General features: G+C 33.2%; 1 protein-coding gene across 2 annotated transcripts in view; it reads left to right on the top strand.

Annotated features, from left to right (window-relative positions):
- FBXO11 (F-box protein 11) overlaps positions 1–23,240 on the top strand; it is a 76,408-nt gene that overhangs the window by 50,936 nt on the left and 2,232 nt on the right. Inside the window, exons 2-20 of one of the 2 annotated variants that reach the window (XM_019748608.2) lie at positions 1,419–1,546; positions 1,701–1,782; positions 2,206–2,350; positions 3,636–3,765; positions 4,454–4,537; positions 4,625–4,757; positions 6,415–6,521; positions 6,607–6,718; positions 6,801–6,907; positions 6,994–7,131; positions 15,108–15,325; positions 16,288–16,373; positions 17,278–17,372; positions 18,405–18,527; positions 18,614–18,699; positions 19,358–19,434; positions 19,524–19,667; positions 22,062–22,172; positions 22,895–23,002. In XM_019748608.2, coding sequence (XP_019604167.2) covers positions 1,419–1,546; positions 1,701–1,782; positions 2,206–2,350; positions 3,636–3,765; positions 4,454–4,537; positions 4,625–4,757; positions 6,415–6,521; positions 6,607–6,718; positions 6,801–6,907; positions 6,994–7,131; positions 15,108–15,325; positions 16,288–16,373; positions 17,278–17,372; positions 18,405–18,527; positions 18,614–18,699; positions 19,358–19,434; positions 19,524–19,667; positions 22,062–22,172; positions 22,895–23,002 — 2,214 coding nt within the window. The remainder of the gene's footprint in view (positions 1–1,418; positions 1,547–1,700; positions 1,783–2,205; positions 2,351–3,635; positions 3,766–4,453; positions 4,538–4,624; positions 4,758–6,414; positions 6,522–6,606; positions 6,719–6,800; positions 6,908–6,993; positions 7,132–15,107; positions 15,326–16,287; positions 16,374–17,277; positions 17,373–18,404; positions 18,528–18,613; positions 18,700–19,357; positions 19,435–19,523; positions 19,668–22,061; positions 22,173–22,894; positions 23,003–23,240) is intronic. The other variant, XM_019748609.2, reaches the window with a different exon arrangement.

The raw sequence follows: 23,240 nt of genomic DNA, 5'->3' as shown, positions 1-23,240 counted from the left end.
TCAGTATCCTTCAGTCTGGAACAGTTCTTCAGACTTCCCTTGATTTTCATGACTGACAGTTTTAAAGGTGATTCAAAACAAATTAGAACAAATTTGATTTGTCTGACATTTCCTTGCAGTTAGATTTAGGTTATGTACCTTTGTCAGGAATATCATAGAAGTGATGCTGTGATCTTGTATGCTATCAGGTGACACACAGTTTCAATTTGTCCTATTAATGATGTTTACTTTGATCACTTGATTAAGACAGTGTCTGATTGGCATCTCTACTATAGAGTTACTGTTTTTCCATTTCTACTTAATAAGTATTTTGTGGGGGAAGTACTTTAAACATCCCCTTCCCTATCTAAACTTTCAAATTAATCATTCATTTATAGCAGTATGAATTTATGAGTTGCTGTTTTTTCAGTGGGTTATAATCCCTTTACTGTCATGAATTTTGATGCTCCAACATAATTTTACTAGTGGATGATCGTTCAGGCTGACTTCTGTGTCCTTTTATATGTCTTCATCATTTTTTCAGCACTTTCTTGTTCCACAAGCTATTCCAGGCTCAAGTTGTATTTCCCCCAACCTGGAATTGGCCATTTTTCCAAGGAGCTCTTATTTTTTTTATAGAAAACATTATTCAGAAGCCAATATCCAAATATTTGTCATGCTTATTGCTATTGGAGTGTCACTGCTTTTATATTTTAACTCTTCTCTGACAGAAACCTGGCTTCCATTATCCTATTTAATTATTTGATCAATCCCTCTACTGCATGTAACCAGTCTAACAGTTCTACGATCCCCTCTCCTGTGTGATGCTCTTCTCTCCTTGCTCTGTCTGACTCTTCATTCCAGGCCACCGCTATCCCCCATGCCCCACTCCTTCCCCCCACATACACTTCCTTCTTTCCCCACTTGAGCTCAAACAGCCTATGCCAAACCAGCTCTGTGTGTACACCCTTTTCATTTTACTTGATATCTGATACCCTAAACCAAGCTGTCCCTCTCCATGGCCATCCTCCTCACCTTGCTTTGACTCCGACTCCCCTTGCCAGGCTGTCCTCAACCCTCTTGGTCTCTAACCATGTAGTACTCACTCCTCTTCCCATTCTTATCAGGTCAACACCCTCCTCACCTTTTTGTTTAATGTCCTCCAAGTTTTGTGTCATACATTGAAAGAGCTGCTCCACTTTAACATTATAATTTTTTTTTCCTGTTCTACTGATTTTGGTCTATTTTGAAGTGAATGCAATAGAAATCCAACTTTTCTTTCAGAGGGTTATCATCCAGTTAGCTGGAATTTTATATAAAAGTTGTATTCCCTCCCCCCAAAAAAAAATTATGAAGTTTTTTTAAAAGTTCACTAACATCCATAGAACTTTTTTTTAAAAAATGAGTGTCATTTTTCATATTGCTTTTGTTTATAACAGATGATGATGTGCCTGCAGATATGGTTGCAGAAGAATCAGGTCCTGGTGCACAAAATAGTCCATACCAACTTCGTAGAAAAACTCTTTTGCCGAAAAGAACAGCGTGTCCTACAAAAAGCAGTATGGAGGTAAATTAAATGTAACTGCTTTTCTTTTGGTAATTAAATAATTGTTAGGAAACATACAAAAAAGAGAATATCATCATTTTGTAGAAGTAATGATTATGTATGGTAAAAATATTTCCTTATTATAAACTAATTAGTTTTCATTTTGTTTTTGAAGGGTGCCTCGACTTCAACTACAGAAAACTTTGGTCATCGTGCAAAACGTGCAAGAGTATCTGGAAAATCACAAGATCTGTCAGGTATTTCCTATGGGAAAACTAAGAGATAGGGTCAAATTTTTTTTTTTAAATTTTGTTTGATACCAAAAAATTAAAATTAAATGTAGTTTAGTGTTACATTTGGGATTGAGAAAGTGATTGACAGAATGAATATGACAACTCTGATGTCTCCCTATTTGACATCGTTACATAAAAATACTTTCTATGTATTTTCACCGGTTTCTGAAATGGTACATAATAGCTAAAAGAAAGAATACCTATGTAAAGATAAAAGAAGATAAATGTGTGTCATCTATGAAAGCAAAATGCGTATTAAATTATTGTCATCACAAAATAAAAGCTATTCGTTAGATAAAATGAAAAATACGCTCTTTGAATAATGAGAAAGTCATTGCTAACACGATAAATAGATTCCATATATTTTGTTTGCTAATCTCTTTATAGCAGCACCTGCTGAACAGTATCTTCAGGAGAAACTTCCAGATGAAGTGGTTCTAAAAATCTTCTCTTACTTGCTGGAACAGGATCTTTGTAGAGCAGCTTGTGTGTGTAAACGCTTCAGTGAGCTTGCTAACGATCCAATTTTGTGGTAAGTGAACATTTATTTCTTATTATCTTGAGATACATTACGTGCTGCCCAGAATGCTAAAGATGGTAGGAAAGTTGAAGTGTGAGTTGGCGGTTACAATTAAGTAGAACAAAATTAGATTGCTTATAAATTCTAAGTTACCAGTTTACCACAAATGTGAGTGGACGTTCTAGGTAATACTTAAAAAACAACAAACGAAGTGCTTTCTCTGCTGTTTATCATAAGTTAATAGCAACTGAGTGATTTGTGAAATGTTTTTCATTTTATTGCTCTTTAAAACTAGAACTAAGTCCATTTAAACAGCTAACTAATTAAATCTGATAGTTTAGTGAGAATGTAGGTTATATACATCACTTTTGGAAACTACTTTGATAGTTGTATTCATGAACCTTAAAATATGAATGTCCTTTGAGCCAACAATTCCACTTCTGAAAATTTTTTTGGCTTGTGTACAGATTTTTCATAACAGCATAGTTAATAGTGGGGGAAATTGGAAATAATATCTAGCAATAAGGGAATGGACTAAGTTAATAAGGGAATGGAACAATGTAATGTCTACTTGGAGGGTTGGGGAATAGTCATGAACAGTGATTTTTTACAGAGTTTTTAATAACATGGGAAAATGCTATGTTACAAAAAGTGAAAAGAGCAGAGTACAAAATTTTGTATGCTATACAAATCACAACTGTAATAAGTGAAACTATCTGTAGGTAAAAAGACTGGAAGGAAATATAGTAAATAGTTAATAATGTATATATTGAAAGTATAGGTTATCTCTTTAGACTTATTTCTATATTTTACAGCAGCTTCTATGTTGGTAAAAATAAGGTATATATCTTAAATTTAAGAAAGGAAATTATATTTGTGTTAGTAAGGAAAAGGATAATGGAGAACAGAAGGAACACTTTGCTTTGTACAGGAAGGGATTATAGTTACTATATCACACCATTTCTAAGATTTGATGGTTATGATAGGATACAAATGAGCTGAAGATATAAGAAGAGTTAAGTTCGAAGTATTTTATTGAAAATTGTCCTTTTTAATAACTGCATCAGGCTTTTACAGTAAGGGTGGCTTACTTCCCCCTTTTTATCGACACTTTATTTTTTTGGTCAGTAAACTATGTTTTATATGCAGTTACACATTTTTAGACACAAAAAATATAGTTTTACATTTAAAATTCTGTTTTTTATATTCTTATAGGGTTTTGAAGCCTCAAATAATTTTTTGTAGTTGTTTAAAGGACATTTTATGAAGAACTCATTTAATTCCTTTCTCTCTTCAGGAAACGATTATATATGGAAGTATTTGAATATACCCGCCCTATGATGCATCCTGAACCTGGCAAATTCTACCAGATTAATCCAGAAGAATATGAACATCCAAATCCTTGGAAGGAGAGTTTCCAGCAGTTGGTATGAAATATAAATAGAAAATACTGATTTATATTATATATTTGTAAATAAAAATTCCTTTTTAAAAAATTTAAACTCAGGCTTTGAAGCCAATGAAAATTTATCACCAAAAAGTACTTAATTCTTTTCACTACTGACATACTTATTAGTAATTTAAACAGTGGCAGTAAACATCAGTAGCCTGAGAGCAGTTATACTTTCTATGGGTCTGTTTGAACTTACACTTAAATTATTAGTATTCAGTGGTTGTTGCAAAGTTTCACATTTAGCTTAATTTTCATATGGTTCTTTATGAGTGGTTCTCAACTGATGTGATTTTGCTCCACAAGGGACATTTGGCAACATCTGGAGACATATTTGGTTGTCACAACTGGAGAAAAGGATGCTAGTGGTATCTCTTTGGTAGAGGCCAGGAAAGCTGCTAAACATCCTATGATGCACAGGACAGCCCCCACCACAAAGAATGATCTGTCCCAAAAAATCAGTAGTGCTGAGATTGAAAAACTGTGTCCCTTCTTACTGGATATTACTGAGTCATAAGCTGTTCCAAATTTTACATTGCACTAATAGAAAACTAGTTGGAATAATTGATGAATATTTTATTAAAATATTCATATAGTATTAAATTAATTTAGAATATGTTTCTTTTCCCTTTTTTTTTTTTTTTTTTTTTTTTTTGACATGTTAGTATAAAGGTGCACATGTAAAGCCAGGATTTGCTGAACATTTCTACAGTAACCCTGCAAGATATAAAGGAAGAGAAAATATGTTGGTATGTTTAATCAGTATTTTTGTAAGACTTAAAATGGTAATCTTGGTAATCTCTGTTCTATACTGACCCTTTTTTTTTTTTTTGTAGTATTATGATACAATTGAAGATGCCCTTGGTGGGGTACAAGAAGCTCATTTTGATGGACTTATCTTTGTTCATTCTGGAATATATACTGATGAATGGATATATATTGAATCTCCAATCACCATGATTGGTGCAGGTATTTTGAAATGCATCATCATTAGAATTTTAACATTTTATTTATTTACATAGTGGGTTTATAAAATGCTAGTGACTTAAAATTCAGATGACCCTTGATAATACCTTAATGGTAGGAAATAATAGAAGTAAATATGCATATTTTATATGATGGAAATGAAAACTGTTCAGAAATAACAGTTGTATTTATTTCATTTTTAGATGTGTATATATATTTTTTCCCCTTTTTTATACCTCCCCTCACCCCAGCACATAGACCTTTTTTAAGAATACAGTACATAGACCTTTTTAAGCCGGTTCAAGCCATTGTTTCACAGTCTAGTTGTATAGGACACAGCTCCCTGGCCCCTGCTGGTATTATGAGCCTTGCACCCCCCCACCCCCCACCCCCATCGCCCGCTGAGGCAGTCGGTCACTGGTCATCAGTCGGCCACTCACAGCAGCTCACGGCAGCTCTCACTGGCTGCCGGCCGCACACTGGCCACTGGCCCCTCATGGCAGCACATAGCAGCCCGCAGCAGCTCTTGCCAGCCACTCACGCTGGCCGCTGGCCACCAGCCTCTCCTGGCAGTATATGGCAGCACACAGCAGCCCACGACGACCTCCGGCGACCTCCAGCTGCTCATGGCAGCCCAGCTCCAGGGAGAGCCATTGTTCACAATCTAATTAGCTGTAGAGGGCGCAGCTCACTGGTCCTGTGGGAATCAAACCGGAGACCTTGGCATTAGGAGCACAGCACTCCAACCACCGGAGCCACCAGGCCAGCCCTAGATGTGTATATTTCTTAATGTCAGTACTTTGTCCAACTGCCTTAGTTATTCATTAAGAAAAGAAAAATATTTGTTTTATCTTTTATTTGAAAAGAAAGATGCTACTGTTTTTATTGCTGTGTTTTTAATGAAACATGCTTTTTAAAGATTTTGGTGCTATTTAGAAGCTGTTTTTATGCTCAAGTTTTTGTAAGAAAAGAATACATGTAATAAAATATTTATTGAACACTGATCAGTCATTTGAAGATTTGTTCTGATTTTTTTAAAGGATACAGTACATAGACCTTTTTAAGATGGATAGTAATTATGTTAATGAAATTTGCATTTACTGCCCGTTCTGTTTTCTTCCCCCATTTCTACCATGAAGACTAAAAGGGAAGGGTGTAGTAAATTTTTGCCTTTTGATTTTCATTACTTTTAAAGTCAAGGTCAGTTTTGGAAATAAGTTTAAATAAAGACTTTTCTTTTTCTTCCTACTCATTGTCCCCTTCTTTACTCTCCCTGAACCTCTTTTTCTGGTGCTGCTGGTGATTTTTTGTTTCCACCAGAAACCATTTTTTAATATGCCATTGCATGTGATATTAAATACTACTTGTAGTTGAATCTTAGAAGTATAATGATACTCACATAATACCTGCCATAAATATGACTGCCTGTAGTAAAGGCCATTGAAACAGTCATCGATAAAATGAGTATTAATCCTCTCTACTCAATGCTTTTTAGAAGTTCTCCCTCCAAAACAAGTACCCAACTTAAAAACAATAAAAAGTGTTCTACTGAATTACTAGTTTTGTGACAAAGTATTTTTACTGATTAAAAAAGTAATTTTTAAATTTCCATTTCATCTGACTGATAAAGATAACATGCTTTAAAATATCTTCTCCACAGCACCTGGAAAAGTAGCAGACAAAGTTATAATTGAAAACACTAGAGATTCAACCTTTGTTTTTATGGAAGGTTCCGAAGATGCTTATGTTGGATATATGACAATAAGGGTAAGAGATGTTAAGATTTAAAATATATATGTTGAAATCTTTAAGGCAGTGGTTGTTTATTTCAAACAAAATTTCTACTTTTCAGTTTAATCCTGATGACAAATCTGCTCAACACCATAATGCACACCACTGCTTAGAAATTACAGTAAATTGTAGCCCTATTATCGATCACTGTATCATCCGAAGTACATGTACAGGTTAGTGTTTCCTTTATGGTTTATTATAAAGTAAGTCACTGTGTTGCCCAGTAGGTTTTTAAATAAATTATTTTTCTCACAGTTGGCTCTGCAGTATGTGTTAGTGGTCAAGGAGCATGTCCCACTATCAAGCACTGTAATATCAGCGACTGTGAAAATGTTGGACTTTATATAACAGATCATGCACAGGTATTTTTTTTAATTTTGTGGGGTTTTTTTCTTCTTTAATTTTTTTTAAAGCTCTACTAATGTTTATTTCTGATTAATTATTGTAGGGAATATATGAGGATAATGAAATTTCCAATAATGCTTTAGCAGGGATTTGGGTTAAAAATCATGGAAACCCAATTATTAGACGGAATCACATTCATCATGGACGTGACGTTGGTGTGTTCACATTTGATCACGGCATGGTAAGTACATTTATTCTTAATAGAAAAACTGACCTCGTATCAGTTAAATTTCAGATAGGTTTCAGCATTTTCTCATCACCAAACTACCTGAATTGAAGAATATAGGTTTAAAAGAGATTTCAGCATTATATAAAATCAGTATGCAGTATTTATTCTGTAAATTCACGGCTCTAATATTATATACATGTAGAAAACATCCCTTAGGGTATTGATGTGATCTTTGAGGGGAATAAGGTCTAATCCAGTACTTCTCAACTCTGTGCATAAAAATCACCCAGATATAATCAGAATTTTCAAGGATCAGACCTAGGATATACATTTGTAATAAGGACTACAAATGAGTTTAATACAGGTTGTTTATAAACTGACTATACATTGAGAAGTAATGGTTTCATCATTAGTTTGACTTACATTTTATTTAGTAAAAGATACAGTGATGATAAAATACCAGATCTAAAACTGTTAACACTGCAGTTAATTAGGCATCTTTATGGATGATACTATGTTTTATAAATATTTTGTCATTTTATACAATTTTCTAGACACACGACTTTGTGAGCTCTTTCAGGTCACTATTTCAAAATAATGTTCTTGGTTATCTATTCAGGTATTCTTTTCATTTAATGTCTAATTTTTGTTGAGGTAATTTTCAAGTCCTAGTACAGTGTTGGCAACGTTTTTTGATAAGGAGTTAGCGATGGGAGAAGCGGTGGTGATAGTGTCACATAGGGTTATGATGAAGTTTTATTGCTGTTACCTGGTAGTAATCAATTACATGGTATTAGAAACATTCGATTCACATTTACGAATTATCAGTTAGTGAAGGAAATGATTTTCATTGTCTGTGCCAAAACCCTAATGCAGAACTCCTTTGAAACTGAACTAGACCATGAGGATAGTACCCTTTCTTCTAGTTATAAATAGACCTAAACAGTTTCAGACCATCCAGTTCATCATTCCTGGGGTAACTGTAATAGGAGAAAAATAATTGGCTTACAAGTCAGGCTGTAGCATGGGGTCTGTTGATAACAAAGCAGACTGGTGATGACCATTTGCCCTTCTCCAGCTGGAATAAAGAAATTGACATTTTGTTGCAAATTTTAGCTGTTTTTTTCCAAGGAGGTGGTAGATCTGGAGTTTGGGCAAAGGTATGGAGGATGTGAAAACATAAGAGTATTGAGACTCTGCCTTCCCCTAGAGGCCTGTATTGGTTATCGTTCCTAAACGGACTCTTATTTTGTAATGGAACTACACATTTAGTATAGTATAGCCATATACTATGCTAGTATTTCTTTGCCTGTGCTGCCTTTGGACTTTGCCCCAGAGTTGCATACAATTCAAGTATCATATTTATGCACGCCTCTCGTCTCACTCACAAATGATTTGAGGTACCAAGATAATTTTAACCAGGTAAATGTCCTCATTTTTAAAAGACCTGTGATGATGGTCACTTAGTAAAGTTCATCATAATTTATTCCTCATCATACACCACTGATACAGCTTGTTTTTTTTAAGATTTGGGTTTATAAATTTTATAACTTTTTTTCAAGAACTTTAGGCAATGCTACAGGTAGATATTCCCATTAAGAATTAATAAAGAGATTTGTAAGGTATGGTAGATTTGTGAGGGAAGGATCAAAATGAAGCATATCTTGAACCTATCATCTGTTTTAGTATTGTGACACAATCCTTTAAAATCTTTTGGTAGAATGTTCTTCCATTCCAAGTACAGCAGGTCCTTGAATAACGTTTTGTTATCATGTTGATGAGAAAAGAAAAATCACTTCCAGGCTGGGGCCACTGTAGATGTGGAGTTGCACATTTCTCCCCATGTCTGTGTGGGTTTTCTCCGGGTGCTCCAGTTTCCTTCGACCTCCCAAAGATGGGCATGTTAGGTTAATTAGTATGTCTACATATTCCAGTCTGAGAGAAGAGGGAGGGAGGGGGAGAGAGAGAGAGACAGAGAAAGAACATGAGAGAGAACGCCTCCTAATAGAAGAGCATCCTGTCAAGGCAAGTGGTTCCTCCTTGCACTCTGAGCTGCTGGATTAGGCTGTAGCAACCCGAGACCTTGAACTAGAATAAGCATGTTGGAAAATAATCTTGTTTTTAGTCTTTTCTTAAATGTATGTATAGCTCACATTTACTTCAATGTCTAATATAAGTGTTTTGAGTCTTTATTTAGAATTTTAGTGATGTTTTCGTGACTAGAAATATGCCATAGGAACTTAATTCTTGTTTATATCAATTAGCCTGTGGTAAAGTTGGTTTTGTTTATGTCGTTTTGCTTAAAGTTGCAGTTTCCAAGAACCTATCCACCACATTGACTAAGGACTTAAATGTATTGTTTTGGCTTATCTTTGTGTTGGTAGCCTGTGATTGGTTGGTAGCCTGTGATTGGTTTAAAATTTGACTTGTTTTCTGTAGAACTTCAAAGAGCATCAGAATAAACATTTAAACTAGTTTCTGTATTGTCCTCTATCTTTAAATATATTTATATTTATTATTTGGTCTCTGAAATTGTCTTTTCCTTGTCTATGACATACTTAAAATTTAAATTTCTGTGTTCATAAGAAGGAATCATAAAAGGTTTTCTATTTTATTTTCAAGAAATTAATTTTTTGTAAAAAATAACTAGCATAAAAGATACCTCGAGGATTTAAAAGGACATGTATGACTCTAGAGTTTGTCATTGTTAACTGCATGTTTAAGCTTCAGAATAAAGTATGAACTCCCCCTATGAAAAAATGAGGAAATAAACATATTTACATTTCAACTATTTCTACCTCACTATTTATGTTCTTGTTTTTATTTTGTAAAGGTTTATAATATTTACATTCCTATAGTTATTGGTCTATATTTACTCTATATTTATTTGCTTTTAGTTCTTTTATCACAGTTTCTCCATTCCTGAATAACTTTATTTTGATTTATTTTTGGTATGGCTGAGGTTTGTCATCTAGCCATTTTTTTGTTGTTACTTATTTTTAAAAGAAGGGTTTATGGATATTGAGCTTGAATTCTTGCCACTTGAGAATGCCTACCAGTTACCTTTTAACTTGGCTGAGTGCCATTTTGATTATACCTGTACTTTCCCTGAGAATTCCGTAGTCATTTTTAGATTTCTAAGATTGAGTGTGCCTGAGAATCTGAGATTATTAATATTGTTGTTATTATTGTTTTTTCTTTCTAGTAGATATTTGCTTTTCTGCTTCTGTATCTATATGTGGGTTTTGTTGTTAATGTGTTTTACTTTTACCATTTCTCTACTCCATATGTTCCTTTCTTTAGAAACTTGGCTGTGTTCTCTATTATTTCTGTTTCTGTGTATCTATGTTCTTTTCCTTTAAGTTTTGTGTGATTTCTTCAAATCTGTGTCTCCATAGTTTTGTCTCTTTTTCTGTTTTGTTTCCAGTTGGTTTTATCTCTAATTTTTTAAATGTATTTTTGTTTTATGGAATCTTTCTAACGTATATAAAAGTAGAATAGTATAATGAATTCCCACATACCCATCTTCAACCTTCAACAACTCAATTCATGGCCAGTTTTGTTTCATTTATACCTCCTCACTCACTCCTTATGCTCTTCTATATTCTCTGGATTCTTTTGAAGCAAATCTCAGACATCATCTCATCTGTAAATATTTCAGCATGTATTTTTAAAAAGTAAGGATTCTCTCTTTCTTTCACATAATCACAATTTCCGATCTCCTAAAATTAATTTTCTATCAATGCTCACAGTTCCCTGATTATTTTTGTTAAATATTCAATCCATTGCAGACTGTTATTTTGGTAAAATAAAATTAACATGTCATAGCAGTGCCAAATTGTTGTAAAAATTTTTGAGACACTTACTGTAAATTTATGAATTTAACTCATGACATATTGACAGATGACATTTTCTCCATGTTGAAATCTGGCTGTCCTTTCTCTTCTCCTTTTACTCTACTTTGGATAATTTTCCTTAGATAGGAAACTTAAGTTTTATACAATAGAAATTGCACATTGGTGTAGTGAGTTTTCTTCAGATTTACTTCTTGTGCCTAGGTTATTTCCGTGAAAATAACCCAGTTATTTTCATAGGAACAAAATAAAGGAAAAGTGTTTCCTTCTCCTATGTTATATTCATGCCACTAAATCTCATCACTTTAGTAGATCTTATTAGAACCTTTAGTTATTTTGGGGAAAATACCTTGCTAAAGATTTAGTGTAACATATGTGCTCTGAGCACCTTATCCATCTCTTCCTTATCCATATTTTATAGCATTTGGCAAGTATTGTATAGATCAGTTTGAGGTTACGGAAGTTTATGTCAATGAAGATAGCATATTTTTTGTCCCTACTTTTTATTCTTTTTTGGTTTTTTTGGAGAGTTTAAGGAGAAACTCTTGAATGCCTTTTACTTTGTCAAATTTAATAAAGAATATTTATGTTCAAAATTTTTAAATAAAATGCTTGGTTTCACCTTTTATTTTTATATCAGTGTTAAGTTTTTAACTTGATAAAATGATAATTTTCAAGGACTTACAATAATGTGTTTGGCAGAAATTTAGAAAGGCTTCTGCCAAGAAGTTAATGAGCTTTCATTTTAAATATAGAGGAAGCTCTTAGCAATCTGGTATTTTCTGGTATGAGGAATAAATCACATTATAATGTGGGACAAAATGTCCATGCCTTTGAAGTTCTGTATCTGTTGGAGCTTTTGTGGTTTGCATATTAAAAGGCAGAGTTATTCTGTCTAAATTCTGCTTATAGTTCTGCATTGTTAGATCATTTTGCACTAAGGCATCTCTTAACAAAACATGAATTTCATTAAGATGTATTTTAAAACAAAATTTCATTAACAACCCTTTAACCCATAATAATAATAGATAAGTTTCTTTATAAAATTATAAAACTATAAATCAATCAATTGTTGTTCTTTCTGAATGTAATAAAATCACAGTTGTAGCATTATAGAGGCTTCTGGTTTTAAGACATGAAGAAAAAAAATTTTTGCTGCTTTCTTTTATCAGAAGTTACCTTAAAACAAAAGATACAGATTACAAACTCCATCGTTGATAGAACCAGCAGGCATTTTTAACCCTTAATATAAATTAAATATGGTAAATGACCTTGTGCCTATGACCAGGGCGACCCAGTCCAGATTAGAGCAGGTTATAAAACCTGAGTATACTTAGGAAGATAAATTGGTAAACCTAATGTGAATGTAAATATATTAAGAGGTGACTTAAACAGCTGGTAGCAAGTTTAGGATAGATGATCACTAGAGATCTAAGCAAAGGAGAAGTATAAGATAATTACTAATTTCAGGGAAAATAAAAAGTTGTGCAGCAAAGAATATATAATTATACTTTATGGCTCAGCCCTAAATAGCACACTTATCTAACCAAAATTATGACGTAACTACATTGGAAGAATACAATGTGTGAATGTGTGTGATGGAGGATAGAAAGGTAGGAGAGCTCAAGTCTCATCTTCCATATAAGAAGGTAGGAGATAATACCTAAAACTGAAAGCTCAAGATAGAGCAATACAAGTCTTTCTTTAAAAATAATGGAGGTAGATGAAAAGAACTAGCTAAAATAATTGAAAGTGTGGGCTTCTGGATAAGGGGAAATAAAGAAAGGGAGCTGTTGTTTGCTTAAATAAACTTGTGGATCTAGTTGACTCTTGTGCAAAATTAAAACCTAAAGAAAACAGAGAGAAGAGAAAGCATTCCCACATTTGAATAATGTTTAGTCAATATATATAGCAAAGCATACTTGCAGTACTACCGTATGTTTAACTAGTATAGTCAGGACATGAAAGAGGCCTGTTACTAGAATCCTCGTGGAAGCCCAATAAATAGTACACCTTTCCCTCCCACATTCCAAACAAATAGTAACATGAGGAGGCTGAAATATTATTTCTTACTCTTAAATGTTAAGATGGAAAGATAGAACTTAGAATGAGAACCAAATTGGGTCTGTTTAACTGAACCCCAAAATTAAATAGGCTTTTACCCACTTAGTCACCGGCAGAGGTTCTGGAGTAGTAGCAGAAGGCATGTTCCCTAAGGGCAGCTCACTTTTATGAGGAAAAGGAGATTGAGCGTACCCAGTTTATTCTTTCCCAAGTTTACCAATTAGATATGTCATGTTACTCCAGGCAGAGACTAAGAGAATAAGTGCTCCCTTCTCCATGATGAAAACATCAGAAAAATGTTTAATTGTTTCAAAAGGACATTAAATTCTTTTAGCCTAACCTCTTTTTAAATTTGTTTTTGTTTCTTTGCTCAATTTTGCCATGATAGTCTGTATATTCACCCAGTGTACATTTGTGTTTATTTGGTATAAAATCAAAAAAGAAAAATCTTTTTTATATTTAAAGAAGCTACTTTTTATGTAATCCCCCAATTAAAAAAAAAAAAAAAGATTATAACCCAAATGTAAAGAGGTAAATTTTAGATAATTTGCACATTATCTGCGGAAAATGAAACCTGAAAACTTCCAAATGTTATGCTCAGAGATCCATTTTCTTAGAGTTAAATATGTGGTGTACTAGAGTATTCAGAATTATATCCTGTTTTAAACTCTTTTAGATTTGGCAAAAAGTTCATCAAATCTTACTTTGAGTGCTTGCTTTGTGTAAAGTCCTGTATAGATGCTCCAGAAGTTAGAGTAGTTCTTTCTCTTCAGGAGCTTATGATCAGGTACAAATGGATATGACAAATACAGAAATCGTACAGGTCAGTACATGGAAGCAGCATAAGAAAATACTTAGTGGGGCCGGCCCGGTGGCTCAGACGGTTGGAGCTTCATGCTCCTAACTCCGAAGGCTGATTCCCACGTGGGCCGGTGGGCTCTCAACCACAAGGTTGCCGGTTCGAGTCCCTCAAGGGATGGTGGGCTGTGCCCCCTGCAACTAGAGAACGGCATCTGGACCTGGAGCTGAGCTGCGCCCTCCACAACTAAGACTGAGAGGACAACAGCTTGACTTGGAAAAAAGGCCTGGAAGTACACACTTCCCCAATAAAGTCCTGTTCCCCTTCCCCAATAAAATCTTTAAAAAAATAAAAACTAAAAAGAAAATACTTAGTACTAAAGGGAATTTAACAAGAGGAGAGCACATTCAGTTTTTGAAAGAAGATAGGCAAGGGGAATGAAATGGCTTTTAGAAATGCTATCTTACAAATATCTTCTTTTTCTCTCTTAATTCTCAATCTTGATTGAATGTTAGAACTTAGGATATCAATATTACAGTAACTTTTATTTTCATAAGTAAAACACATCCATTATAGAAAATTTAAGAAATTCAGAGAAGTATAAAGGATACAAAAATCATCCATAATATTATTCAGATAATCATACCCTCATATTTTTGTTTCATCCTTCAAATTGTTTCTCTTTAAATAAAATTGAGGTCATACTTAATGTATATTATCTTGAAGTATATAATGTTCTATTGATTTAACATGACAGTATGTCTATCGTGAGAATACGTCTTCAAAAACATTTAACCAGTTCCTTATATAGATGAAAATTATTAAATAGATGAAAATTATTTTGTATTCCTTTTTCTGTAGTCTCTAATTATGTCCTTAGGTCAGTTCAACTTTTTAGAAGTTGGTTTCTTGGGACATTTTTAAAGCTGCAGGGATTCATTTTCTTCAATATTTATAAATCTTTTGTTGAAGGATGTATATATACTTATTGGGTAATGGTATTTATTTGCATTTATTGAATAAATCTTTCCCTATTTTTCTTCCTAGCTTTGAATATACTCAGACTAATTATAAGATTTGTAGTTCCATTGTACTAAAATTAAAACATTTCCTTCTATGTTTATCATTTGAAATTTAGTGTATATCTATGTTTCATTCTTACTCTTGAACTTTTCTGATACTTAATTTTGAGTTGTGCATTAAAAAGGTTTTTTTAATGTTTCTTTTTGGAAAGCAGCCTTACCTACAGGTTTAATTTTGATACTTTTCAGGGTTACTTTGAAAGTTGTAACATACACAGAAACAGGATAGCAGGCTTTGAAGTAAAAGCCTATGCTAACCCCACGGTGGTTCGATGTGAAATTCATCATGGGCAGACTGGAGGAATATATGTCCACGAAAAAGGAAGAGGACAATTCATAGAGAATAAAATCTATGCAAACAACTTTGCAGGTGTATGGATTACCTCAAATAGTGACCCAACAATAAGGTATTTATATATAATTATAAATGGAAATTATTTTTTTACTTTGTTTTATAAGAAAAGTCAAGATACATAGCTTTAACTCTTAATGTATTTCCTAGACACCTGGCTACTATAAAATAACTTTTCCTAGTAAAAATCTATGCATCTGAGTGAGCATAGCTATTGCGTTTATTTTTGTGTGTTCTGTTCATTTTTTTATTAGTGATCTAAGCCATACACAATATTACTTGATGAACAATTCCAAATGCTGTGATTTTAATTTTAAATTCATCAGACTGCATTATAGATGAGTAAAAAGGTTTATGACCTTCTCTTGGAACCAGAATGACCTGTCTCTCTTTTTTTTTTCCTTCTTCTTTTTTTTTTTTTCTGAGAGCCAATAGAATAATTCAGGAAACTAATTAATCTCAAAAATTCTTGAACAGAGAGACCAAGAATAACAAAAAGTCAAAACTTCACGCTGTCACCTTTCTTTAATAGCTCCTGCCACTCCCTCTGGCCACAGTAAGGAAACAAATAGATCCAGACTGAAAGGCATTGATTAGGATTATTGAACAGAGCTATTATAATTTAATCAAAACCATGAAGTATTTTTGGTTATCAAATTTTACTTTTCACTGGTTTTATGAAAATAGAATATGGGATTTCCATCTTGTTAATATTCAGCAAAAGCTTTAATTAATATTGTTAGCTGTTTTAAGGGAAGTTTTTAAGAATGCTATTTTGTCTCAAATACTACAAGGCTTTTCCAAAGCTTTAGGTCTTAGAACTAAAAGGTCTTAGAACTGAATTTAGAAATCATCTAGTCTGAGTCCCTCATTTGATAAATTAGGAAACTATGGCCCATAGAAGTTAAATAATTTTCCAAGGTCACATGACCGTGAGTGGCTTTACAATTAAGTATATAAAACAAGTAAGCTTTGCTGAATAGATGCTTATTTTTTTATTATTTCACATAATTATAGGGGGAATTCTATATTTAATGGAAATCAAGGGGGAGTTTACATCTTTGGTGATGGACGAGGCCTTATTGAAGGAAATGACATTTATGGTAAGCATGTGGTTTTATTCTATAAAATTTTAGAGCTTGGCCTATCTTCCTGACATTGGCAAAATGGACCAGTTTGAAACCATCCAAGTAGAACTGATCCAATTTATTTAAATTCTTAATTAAGATTCTTCTGTAATATTTAATCACTTAACATTTACTGAGTACCTACTATGTATATGGCACTATGCCAGATACCAGGGATGAAAAGAAAGAGAGAGAGAGAGAGAAAGAAAGATTGATAGATAGATAGATAGATAGACAGACAGACAGATAGATAGATAAAAAGTCTCGAGTATCTACAGTTTCCTTAGATTCGTTTCATTGTTTAACAATTAATAAATTATTTCTGTGGTAGTTAATACACTTTGGTACTAACTAGAAAGGGAAAAATTAATTCAGCAGTTACTAGATATCTATGTACTAGACACTGATATGTCCCTGGATTTTCTCTTTTGCTCACAATTACTTGATAGTACTTATCTTAGAATTTAATCAGTGCCAGGTACTGTCCTGAGCACATTACCTGAATTAGGTAATATAACATTCACATCAACTCTGTAAAGTAGACACTATTAAATATCCCCACTTAGTACAGAGAGGTTAAATAACTTTTTCAAAGTCACACAGGAAGTAGGTAGAATTCCTGGGATTCAAAAGTATGCAACCAGGCCAGGAGTCTCTTCCCTTAACCACTATACCTGTATTACCTACAATTCTTTTTATTCTTTTAACTTAGTTCCCTATTTTTATCTTATAATACTCATGGGCCATAAATACTTTTCTGAATATGACATATTTCACAGAATTCTAGTAAGAATTTTAATGTAACACTATGTAATGTAACACTTTTACTGTGTTTCACTAGGCTCCATATGTTGACATTGTAACTTTTACTTTTAAATAGGAAATGCATTAGCAGGAATTCAGATTAGGACAAACAGTTGTCCAATTGTTCGACATAACAAAATTCATGATGGCCAGCATGGTGGGATTTATGTGGTAAGTTAATGAATGTGGTTCTAGAATCTCATGCATCAAAACCAGAGAAGAAAGGGGAAGAGGGCAGAATTATGTCCAGCTTGAGGTAGGCCATATTCAACTTTTAGAGTATGAATTTGTGGCTGTCTTTAATATTTAGACAATAAATAGGACTTTTGTTCTCCCTGCCAGTGTATCTGAATGGCTTTTAATTTTATAGTGAGTGTAGTGGTCTATAAAATTTAATCAACCGACAAAATTTAGGCATAGACGATGTACCTTTTTGTTCAAGTCTTTATAATTGGCAATGTGGGCTAAACTCATAACACTGATTGGCAGTCTGAATTATATTTGTTACACTGGAATTTTGCCAATGTGACTACTGTGTGAATCTCTGAAATTTTCCAAAAGTAAAATCATATCACTGAAAATACTAATAATACTAGACTTCAATATTTTTATCTTCTGAAAAAGCCAATTTTCATTTGAATTTATGTTGAAACAATTGAGCATCTTGCAAAATTTTAAAACCTATGCATTAGTCCTTTGTCTTCTGTCACCGTGGTATTTGAAACTGTTACAATTGATTCAAGTAAGACCATAAAGGATCCTAATTTCTGAAAGGTGTGTAATGACAGGTGTGACTAATTTTTATTTACAGTTCTAAAAATATTCATGTCTTAATCTTCTGCTAAAAACAAAAGTTTTTTGAGACCTTATTATTTTGAAATGATTTTACCAATAAGTTACTAAGTGAGAGATCTTTGGTTTGCTATATATCTGAAATGAAATTCTCTTGCTAAAGTAAATTGCATGCTACTACTCTTACCATAGTATATTTAAAAGTACAAAACTACATACAGAACAGTATAAATAAAAACTTTGGGAGCTTAAACTTAGGTAGAGGCTACAGAAAAATATTATCATTAACTCCTCAGATAAAGAAACAAAAATTGAGATTTTTTTTTTGTTAAAACTGTTTTTAAAGGGGGAATACACTAAACTACTTGCTTATACAAAATATGTATTGTAATCAATGTGTCTTTTATTTAGCATGAGAAAGGACAAGGCGTAATAGAAGAGAATGAAGTTTATAGTAATACTCTGGCTGGCGTCTGGGTGACAACTGGCAGCACTCCAGTACTCAGAAGAAACAGGATACACAGTGGCAAGCAGGTAAGATTGTTTTGGACTCTTGTATGGAAAATAATTGTTTTGTAAATACTTTTTTGTCATTTGAAAAAAAATTTTTTTAATTTTAGGTTGGTGTTTATTTTTATGACAATGGACATGGAGTGCTAGAGGACAATGATATCTATAATCATATGTATTCAGGGGTTCAGATAAGGTAAATGTTTTCCCATTTGGCTTTCTTTGGGGAATATGTGGGGTATATAGAAGAAATTTCCTTATTATTTAATGCTCAATCTTTATTCCTTTTGTATATGTATTTATTCTACCATATCTTGGCTTAAATTGTCAGACTATAACTTTTCTTGGACTAGCTAAGGACAGCAGACGATTTATTCCATCATACTTAGAGAGTGCAAACCTGTATAAAAATACTTGTGAGCTATACCTGGCATTTCATAGGCACTCAGTAAATGGGAGCTTGTTTTTTATGCTATTTCTATAAAATTAATAGTTTTTCACACCCCTCTTCTGTATTTTAACAGTCTTCAGAACTATAGTAGTCCTAATTATATAATTCAACCCTTAATTTTACTTACATGAGGGATGTATATTTAATAATAGCTCTTTACTTACCCCCTCAATTTAGTTTACATGTTAGGAGAGTCTATAGTAATAACATAATACAGCTAAGTGTGAGAAGTAGAATTAAGCAAAATTAAACCAGTTTCTTTACTGACAGACTTTCAGAGCATTTTGAAGGACTCCACTGTTATTTTTACTATGGTTAATGTGGATTTTTCCAATTACCTCTTCTAACATAGGATGTGGGAGTAGAAACAATTGAAATGGCATTATTTTCTATTCTACCCTAGGACTGGAAGCAACCCCAAAATTAGGCGCAACAAAATCTGGGGAGGACAGAATGGTGGAATTCTAGTTTATAATTCTGGTATGTTCAGTCTTTCATTTTCTCCTCAGTGCTAATGGTTTTTAGAAATATATTTTCTAAATAATACAACCTAATTTTTGCATTTACAGGTCTAGGCTGTATAGAAGATAATGAAATATTTGACAATGCAATGGCTGGAGTCTGGATTAAGACAGATAGTAATCCTACACTAAGAAGAAATAAAATCCATGATGGAAGAGATGGTGGCATCTGTATATTTAATGGGGGTCGAGGTATTGTTGTTAATTTTGCATTAGTAAAAAACCCAGTTTTCCATTATTCTTCTTCCATATCTTTAACGATCAATGACATTGCCAGTTAACATGTTATAAATGAATGAACCTCAGTCTTTTTCTTTATCAAGTCTTGATATGATTGAGATTACTCTCCAGAGTTAAAGGAAACAAATGTTTACAGAATTTTTCTTTTCCTTTCGTTGGCACCTTGAGTGGGCCAGTTGTTAGTAACGCTTTTTTAGGCTAGCAGAATTTGTTTATGGCCTTTTTCTGGCCTTTTTATTATTCAAAGTAGTGATATAATAAACATCAAAGTCAAGTTATAGAACTAGGTGTGAGAAATTAATTGGTCTGTAAATGTATAAGAACGTCTGTAGTAAATAAGTATTGCTTTGTACCTATTTACAACTGTGTTTATTAGAGAATGGAGTTAACGAAGCCAAGGTGTACCTGGTTTGGTATCCATGAAAGTCAACTCACTGCATTGAGGCAAAAATACCACAGTCTCTGCCCTTTGCAAATGCATGTTCATGAAGAGACTGGGAGAGAATGTCTAATGCAAAATTCATCACCATTCCTGAAATGTCAGTAGCCCAATATTGTACTTGTGTGGAAGGATTCCTGGTTATTACTCTGACATACCAAGATTTAATCAACAAATTCACTACTGCAATAAAGCAGTGATTCTATTAATGACATAGACTCTCCAGTTTATAATGTAGTGATTCAGTAAAGTAACATCTCTGATAGGAGTATTTGTAAGACATAATGAGGAAGCACAATACAGAATGGTGGTTTTATTTGTAAGATGTTGAGAAAAGATTCAGAGTAAAATCAGTCTTGAGCTGTATCTTCAGAAATGAGTATTCACTGGTAAATGGGGGTTGGGTGCAGGAAGCAGGCTATTCCAGGTGTAGAAAGCATAATTATTTCACTCTTTGATTTGTTATTATTACTTGAACACCTCTGTATCAACCACTGTGATATATAGATCCTAAAGATGCAATGGTGAATAAAACAGTACTAATCCAGAAAGTTTACAGTCTAATGGCGTGGCACATTGTAAACAAAAGTCTAAATGAAACTGAAAGTGATGATTTAGTAAGGTTTAAGAGGTATAGTGAAAGTTGAGACTGGAGAGGGGCAGGGCCCAAATCGTAAGCAGCTTTGTATATGAAATATGGAGTGGACTAGATACTAGCAATAGCACTTCAGGAGGTTAGTGGACATCTGCAAGATTAGAGGCAAGGACTTGGAATAGTCTTTTCCAGTGGAAAAGGAATTTAGAGGTCAATACTGTGAAATACCAGATTTGTCAAATATTTACAAAAATAAAAATGTTTCACATCTTTAGGAAGCAGGGAAACACTAGAACCCAACTAGCTATAATTCACTGTACATAAGATTTTTATATAATAAAATATTAACTCATACTTAGTTCTGTATAATTCTACATTAACTCATTTCATCCTCATAACTCTATATGGTAGGTGATATACCCATTTTACAGATAAAGAAACAGATGAAAAGGTAAGTAATTTGCCCGCTCAGAGCTAGTAAAGTAGTGGAGTCAGTATTCGAAGGCCTGAAGTCTAATTTCTCAGCCAACTCTTAATTGTTAAACTGCCAGAAGAGAGAATAATAAATTTGATGGAAGGAAACTGAAAACCTCCCAGAGGAAATAACATTAGGAAGAAAGAGTGCAGGGCATTTCCAAGTAGAGGAAATATGAACTAAAGACATTAGGGATAAAAATATTCATTCAGAGCGTAGGTAATGTAGTGAGACAAAGAAGTAGGTTGGGAGAATATTTTGAAAGGCTTTAAATGACAAGTTAATTTTAAACTTTATTCTGAAAGATTTTTAAGCAGAGAAAGGACATGATAAAAGAGTTGTAGGAAACGGGGGAAAATACAGCAACAAAAAAAGAGACTGGAGTAAAGGAAATTGATCAAGGAATGATTATAGTAACAATGGCCAGAAATAATCAGGGCATAAATTAAAATGTACTTTTACTAACCAATTAAAATTTAAAAAACTAAAACATTGAGGATACAAAGGTTCTAAAAAGATTTCAAAGGAATTTTAATTCAGTTTTCAATGAGAATTAACTATGTGCCAGGCACTGGGGATGCAATGGTGAGTAAACTAAACATGGTCCCTGAAACCATGGAACTTGCAGTTTATTGGTTAGAATGGTTACCTGCAATTTTTGGTTAAATTCTAAATACCTATGAATTACTAATGAACTTTTCTCTTCAGCTGAAAAATTAATGCTGTGAATTTTACAATGCAGTTAATAAGAAACTAAAATAAAACCTAAGTACCACCAAAAAGGCTAGTAAAATGTTATATACATTAGCCTTAATCTGAGGAAATATTTTATTATAGGTCTCCTTGAAGAAAATGATATTTTCAGGAATGCTCAAGCAGGTGTTCTCATCAGCACTAATAGTCATCCAGTCTTAAGGAAAAACAGAATATTTGATGGATTTGCTGCAGGTTTGTATTTTCTTTTGTTACCTGTAGCTTATTTTCTGTACATTAAAGTGGTTGGGTTGTAGTATATATTCTTTTAATAACTAAAGGTGTGCCAAGTGTGCTTTAAAAGTGCCTGAATGCCTGTCTATTAACAGTCACTTACTAGGGCACCTAATCCAAGTTCTGGATTCTTCCACTCTAAGAAATAAACTTACAAGAAATACTGTTCTTGCTGATCAGTAGTAATTATGAAACGTTAATTGGGATAGAATAAATAAATGTAGGCTTTGTACTACCATTAGTAATACAGATAAATTCAAGCCCTCTGGCCTCACAGGTACATTTTTTTTAAGATCCCAGTAAGTGAAATCCAAGTATCATGCATATATAGTTCAACTTTTTGCTAGTGAAGACACTTAATATTCCAAATAAGCCATTAGCTCCTTTCTCTTCAATGTGTAAACTAGCTGCTACCTAAACATACTTCTAGGTATTATCCTCTTAATTTGCAAAGAAATTTAGAAGTGTCATTATGAACCATTTGTATCATTCCTTCAGCAAACATGGTGGACTTAACAGTAGAAAGTGAGTTACTGTCAATAATTCAAATAAACATTTGTATTTTATTCCCTAGATGTTGAGTTAATGTTTTATGTAAAAGAACTAGTTTACTACATTTGCTATATTTCAGGTTTAAGAAACTATATAAAGTTGATGCATCTGCTGTTTAAATTTTACTTCAGGTATTGAAATTACAAATCATGCAACTGCAACACTAGAAGGCAATCAGATTTTTAACAACCGGTTTGGAGGTTTATTTTTAGCATCTGGTGTTAATGTGACAATGAAAGGTATGTTGGAGTCTATATTCTGCCTATAAATGTATGAGCTGTGCCATGAAAATCAGAAGGCACTGTTCTTTGATAACTTGATTCCTTCTCTCTAAAGTTAGCAACAAGAGAACTATTTTCAAAGAAAAAAGTTGTTTTGACTTGTAAATACATTTCTACTCTTAGCTTATTTACTTTCTTGGTTAGCCTTTTAAAGCTCTTAAAAACTATTAGAATAAGCCTATAATGTTTCTTAATT

This window comes from Rhinolophus sinicus, linkage group LG05 (genome assembly GCF_036562045.2).
Source record: "Rhinolophus sinicus isolate RSC01 linkage group LG05, ASM3656204v1, whole genome shotgun sequence".
NCBI lineage: Eukaryota > Metazoa > Chordata > Mammalia > Chiroptera > Rhinolophidae > Rhinolophus > Rhinolophus sinicus.
This window is presented reverse-complemented; position numbering and strand designations above follow the sequence as displayed.